Source organism: Cynoglossus semilaevis, chromosome 4 (genome assembly GCF_000523025.1).
Source record: "Cynoglossus semilaevis isolate Cse_v1.0 chromosome 4, Cse_v1.0, whole genome shotgun sequence".
Classification (NCBI taxonomy): Eukaryota; Metazoa; Chordata; class Actinopteri; order Pleuronectiformes; family Cynoglossidae; genus Cynoglossus; species Cynoglossus semilaevis.
Genome location: NC_024310.1, coordinates 16723084 through 16729252, shown reverse-complemented (window position 1 = coordinate 16729252; position 6169 = coordinate 16723084). Strand labels below are relative to the sequence as shown.

General features: G+C 41.7%; 1 protein-coding gene across 3 annotated transcripts in view; it reads right to left on the bottom strand.

The window, feature by feature from the left end:
- Nucleotides 1–15: 15 nt before the first annotated feature.
- The window catches only part of itpkcb (inositol-trisphosphate 3-kinase Cb), a 16282-nt gene continuing 10128 nt past the window's right edge, over nucleotides 16–6169 (bottom strand). For 2 of the 3 annotated variants that reach the window (XM_025054822.1, XM_025054823.1), the window contains exons 3-8: nucleotides 4522–4696; nucleotides 4039–4252; nucleotides 3715–3919; nucleotides 2898–2999; nucleotides 2080–2151; nucleotides 16–1944 (exon numbers count right to left, since the gene is read on the bottom strand). In XM_025054822.1, the coding sequence (XP_024910590.1) occupies nucleotides 1735–1944; nucleotides 2080–2151; nucleotides 2898–2999; nucleotides 3715–3919; nucleotides 4039–4252; nucleotides 4522–4696 (978 nt within the window). In that variant the 3' untranslated portion in view covers nucleotides 16–1734. The remainder of the gene's footprint in view (nucleotides 1945–2079; nucleotides 2152–2897; nucleotides 3000–3714; nucleotides 3920–4038; nucleotides 4253–4521; nucleotides 4697–6169) is intronic. The other variant, XM_008309655.3, reaches the window with a different exon arrangement.

The following is a 6169-nucleotide window of genomic DNA, read 5'->3' as shown; positions in this document are numbered from 1 at the left end:
AAACAAACGCTTGAAAAAAATCTTAATTTCCAGTTTATTGCCACCCATGACCTTCTCAACAAAGCAGGGATTTATCAACACTTCTCACAAATGTGTTTTACATGTTTGGCTACAATAAAAATCCAGTCTCTGCTTAAACAGCACCCAGTAGGAAAACCTGAAAGATTTGGTATTTTACAAACATAGAGGATTCGTTGGAAAATAAATACCGTACTTTGTAAACATAGTTTTTTTTTCTTTTTCTTTCTTTCTTCCAGTTTGTGTTTTTAAGATGAGTACAGGGGCTGAACTTTAATTCCAATTTTGTGTAATCAAGTCATCTGTCACTCTCTACACACACAGTGCTGAATGACAACTATCTGGAAGACCATCATGTTGACTGACCTGTGACCTTTCAGTCCAGGAATCGTTGTCAAAAGCCCCGCATGTAAAAAGTGAGCTAATATTGTAAACTCTTGATTTTTACAGACAAGAAAGCAAAACCCAAATGTTATGTGAGCAATATGAGGTTAAGTTTTAGTTACTATAATCTGATATGGCTGATGTCATCTTTTCATCACTTCACACTATTTGTGACATCCTGCAAATGGACTAAAAACAGATCAGGAAATTCCAGCTTCATTTTCGCTTCAACACTACAGCTGTTTGACTTGAAAAGCTCACAACAAATGTAAGGCTACTGCGATCAGAGAGCCATGAGATTCAAGAAATCTTTGACAGCTATGTTTTTATCTGTAAACCCAGGATTCCAGTGTTGCTGCTGCTGCTGCTTCCCAATTTAAGACACACTGAGGCACTGCTTCATTTTTTTTTTCTTCAATGGCTTTGTGAGAATTGATAGTGCAACGACTACCTGACAAACCTGGACGCCAAGCTGATCGTCGGAAAATAACTGAATTCCCTGCATAAAAAAATTCCAAATATGAGTATAAAGCACTGGGATTAGATGTGTATATGTTTATACTTGGGCTGAAAAAATAAATCAGGAGTCCACATGACTGGAATGATCCAACAGCTCATTCTCATTCTAAAAAAAATTGCTAGGCACAGAAATTGTATAAACAATGAGAATATACCAAGACCAAAAAAGGTTAATTAAATAAAATAGTATATACAGATCGAGTTAGTTAACACGTGGTCTGACCAGTGTTTTAGTGTTGTTGTGTAGTCAAACATCAAACGTGGTCCTTGACACAAATAAATCTCTAGTTACCAAACTCCAGTTTTGTTAAAACAGCTTCAAAACGTCCACAATGAATTCAAGGCCACCTGAGTGTTCTGTGCAACTCTAGCCAGTAGAGGGAGCTGGCGAGGAGGAAGCTGAGTGATGAGTGATTACCCATGGAACTGCAGAAAAAGTGGTCTGTGAAAGCAGGAAATCCTATTTTTACAGTCCAGGGACTGTTATTATTGTCCCTCCGTGTCTCTTATGCCACCTTACCAACTAACAGTCCCCAACTTATCCATGTCCAACTTCTAGGAATGGACCATAATGCACAGCATTTACATTTGGCATGTGTTCCACTTGGATGTAAAAAAATGTGTGCTTGTTTTCTTCCTCTTTGTACACAGGTGTGAGAGGTTCAAGACACTTGGATCAAACCATAACAATCACTTCCTTTAGGCTCCCTTTCTCTTCATGCCCTCTGAATCGTCTGATCTTGCATTTTGTCTACCATTTAAGAAATGGACCAAACTCTCAAAAAAAACTCTGTCTGGAGTCTCTGTCTTTTTTTAAGGTGTCTGCGGGAGCATACTGTTGAAAATGTCTATGATGTTGTCCAGTCCCCACAGGTAGCCATCCTCCCTGTTGCCCTCCACCCAGGGACTCCTGTGGTCCAGGGTCTGAGGTTCCACCAGGGGAACCGTCTTCCCAAAGTCGATCATCCACACTTTGGCCTTTCCAGAGGCGTCATGCACAAAGAGCAGAGAGCTGCCCACAACCTGAGCGAGACAAACAGGCGACGCTAGATGAGAATGAAGCTAAGGATGAGATGCTATCACGAATCTGCCATTCAGACAACTGGTTTATCCAGAAGTAATGAAAATAGTGTGAACGTGTGTGTTTGTGGTTCTCACCTCATGTGTCTTGAAAAAGTGCGACTGCTCAAGGACTGAGCGAAGGTCCTCTAAACGCTGCAGATAGAGTTTCTGAAAAACAAAACATACGAAATGAAAGGGACGAGGGGCACGAGAAGTTGATTTTGTGAGAAAAAGTCTCAACTATTTTGTCCGTTATATTACAGACTCCTGTAACAGCTTTTTCTTAAAACAGACTCACGCAACTTTTCACATGTGGTCCTAAATTTAAAATCAATAGAAATCTGACGTGTCATCAGTTTGAACATTGATGTTATCTCTCATCCAACATTTCAGTAATTGCAGGCAGTGTGTGTTTTAGAGGAGGGGAAAACAACCACAAGAACTCAGCCCATCTGACATCTGACATGTGAAAATGTAAAACTGTTAGGTGATCAAACTGATTAGCATGGTTTGCACAACAACTTTGAAACTGCCACACACACTAGCAAGTGCAGTGTCCATCTTTATTTCTGTAAACAGTGCATTTTGTCACATCTTCTGCCACACATGCGAATCACTTCGCAACAGTAGATTATAAATAACATCAATAAATAAGGATCTCAGCCAATTTAACTCTGAATTGATCATGAAGACCTGCAGTGTGAATGCAGGTTACTATGAATTAAGGCTTAACTCACTGGCAAATTTCACGTGTATTAACCAAAACAGTTATGTAAAACCTCATTGAGTCATTTCATTTTTTTTAAATCTAGAATACTGTTTTACATACTGTAGTATCAGTTTCAGTCATTTATATTCTTTAAATCATTCCTTTAAATTTCAAACAGCCGAGTAGCAGTGATGTTGAAACTCACCAGGATCTGAATGTTTCCATCGACAAAGTCCTTCAGAGCCTCCATCACCTGCTCCCTCTGCTTAGTTTTCTTGAAGTTGGTGTTGCATGTTCCATCAGCTCTCTGAAGAAGTAGAAGGGAAAATAAATCAGGCTGCTGTTTGTTTCCTTCATACTCTGTTTGTTTATACTCTTCATGACACTTCTTTTCCACTTTATTTCCAGCTTCCTGGAGCTCCTGCTTTGACTGGAGTCGTCAATTACTCATATAGTACTGCAGCCACCAGCTGATACACGCTCAACTGGAAACACAGCATATGTCTGGACATTTTTGTCCCAGTAACCTGCAGATCTGCTGCACAATTACCATAACATCTGACTCCACTCTGACATTACAGTGAGTGGTGTATCCAGTGTCTGTGCTGACTGTTTTCAAAAGTCACGGAAGAAACCCTGAACATCTGGATGTCAGTGACGTTATATCACTGACTGGGACCAAAGGTCTTTTCCAAAAGCTAAGACGCTTTAAAGTCTGTCAAAGTAGGACATTTATAAGAGAGGGCATAGGACGTAACCTCAGAGGAGGAGTCTTACTCTCTCTGTGCGCCCAAAGACGGAAGATGAAACATTCTGTATGACATTATGATGCACAATTTCAAGGTTGAATCTCAGTGATTTCTCAGATCGATGGACTATGGCCCTGTTTCTTTTGAGGATAGAAAGATCCTGGATTTTCAGAGTAAAACATGGTGGACCTCGCTCTTATGTGCAAAGAATATGCAGAAATAAAACAAGAAGACGCAGCTTGTCTGTAGTAAATGTCCTGAATGACCTCTGACCTTAATGCCTTCGATGCGGAAGCCCAGAGTGGCCGTGGAGCTGAGCGTCTCTCTCCACTGCATGTATCTGGGCTTGAGGACGCCCTGCTGGGCCTTCTCCTGCTCTGTGGGGGCGCCGGGGTCCACGGCTACCATCTTCTCGTACATGTCCTTCCGAAGACGTGGCCGCTCTCTGGCTTTGACCAGCTCCTCCTCCAAATATGTCCTTTAAATGTGAACATTTGTGGTTATCTATTTATTCATGTTCTACATGTCATTTCAGTATGCAGTAGTGATGCATGCTGAACAAACAGTTACTATTAATAAAGTGTCTGACTCTCGTACCTGCTGCCCATCTTACAGTCCATGATGGAGGGCGACTCAAAGTCGGCCAGCAGGTCGTCCATCACATTGTAGTCCTGCTCGTCCCTCTGGACAACACCGTAGTAACCAGGCACATAGGGACGAAGAGTGTCCTTCATCAGTTTCTGTAGACACTGCTGCTCACACTCACAGTATCGCTTCAACAAGCGTCCGTTCTCCCCGGCCTGGAAGTTACCTTAAAGGAGACAAAGTGAATAAAAAAAAATATTTACAAACACTAGTTAATAAAACATTTAACCCAGTGGTTCTCAAACCTTTTCTACTCTGTACCACCATGATGACCAACAGTAGAATATAGCAGCATTGACCTTCCCTGTTAGCTTCCACCACAGGAGAGATGTTTATAAATGTTTATGTTTAAAGGTTGTATTAATTGTGCATGGTATGTTTCAGATTTATTCAACTGAAAATGTAAATGTGAAAATATAACGTTTCCCCACGTACCATAGTTTGAGAACCACTGGTTTAACCCTCTGGCAGGCCCTGTTAATGCTGTACAGACTGTGTATGGGCGAGTACCTGCATGGCCAGCCAGTTGAACCCATGGGTAACGTTTTTTGAAGGACACAACAAAGGGAGACCAGTGAACCATGGTCTTCAGCTTCTGCCAGGACCTATTCTGGAAGAGAGTCACACACAAAAAAAATCAATCTCGGTTCCAACAGTTCACCTTGAGTGAGTGTGTATGTGTGTGACGTATGTGTGTGTGTGTTAATGTCAACAAGAATTCTAAAACTAGGACTGACGTTACCCAGAGAGGTTTGCATTCAGGTCCAACAAAGAGCTGTGTTTACACACAGGACAATACTGTAATTATTCATTAATGTGGAACACTCCCTGTAGTACACACATGTACACACACACACACACACTTCAGCAGGCACTGAACAGATCCTTCCCTTTACCCAAGCTTGTATGGCAATGTCCACAACCAACGTGACAAAGACCTTTCATAAAACATTTACCAGAGTCATCAAATCCTGTTGTAAAACAGACGCCTACGAACAGACTTCAGCAGGGTTTGTGTGTGTGTGTGTGAGAGAGAGAGAGAGAGACTGAGAATAATAAGACTTATTATGTTGTTCATAAATCAAAGGTAATAATTTTAGGTTGGGATTACAGTCGGGTATTCGGGTTTTGGTTGGTTATTCATGGCGAGGTCAGAGAACACAGTTTTCGTCAATGAGTTGTCCCGGTGAGGATAGTAAAACTGTGCCTGTGTGTCCCTGTTATCACTGTTGGGAAACACCAGGGCAAGGACAGTGTGCAACGGCAGCTCTGACGCAAGCAATCAGTGGAGAACTTGTCACTGACTGATAAGAACATGGGCGTGGGGAGCCAAAACAAATGGACGGCCAGTGGAGACAAGAATGTGCCTGACGTGACTGAGGGTATGAACCAACAACACCGAGCACAATCATCCTGCTGTAATTACAACATTATGGTTAACAGAGTATAATATATGTAGCTACAGATGTATTAACATCTTGTCATACAGCTATTGTAACCGGCTGCTCACATGTTGGCCCATCTCTGCTCTGCTCTCATGCATTCTTTCCACAGATGCTAAATTTGTCACAATAAAAGTCTTAGTGTCAAAAACACACCATCAGTTTGTGTTCACGACACAAGGCCCCGTACGCAATGGCATTACAACAGATGACGAACAGCACAAAGTGGAAAAGGTCATTCTTTAGGGGAGAATGTGACAACAAAGTGAATAATGTCTGAAGAGGAGAACAGAGAACAGAGCAGGAATCTATCACAGTTCGTGGGACTGATCGTCAAGGAGAAGTCACTGACAATGTGGTGACTGATGGTCCACTGTCTAACTGGAACATTTACATCAAGGCATAAAGGAGAACAGTGGCGGCCTAAAGTTAGAGAATTTTGTTTTAAGTTGGTATACTTTGTAGAAATAATAAATATTTGCCAGAGTGGTAACCCACATTGTGAATTTTTGGAATCAAACCCATAACCTTGGGCATGCCAGGCATTCTACCCAGAGCACAGGCAAACAGGCAGGATGCAGCACGTTGGCCTTTCTGATCTGATCCATCAAACACTGGTGCAAAGCTGTCTATCTTATGGT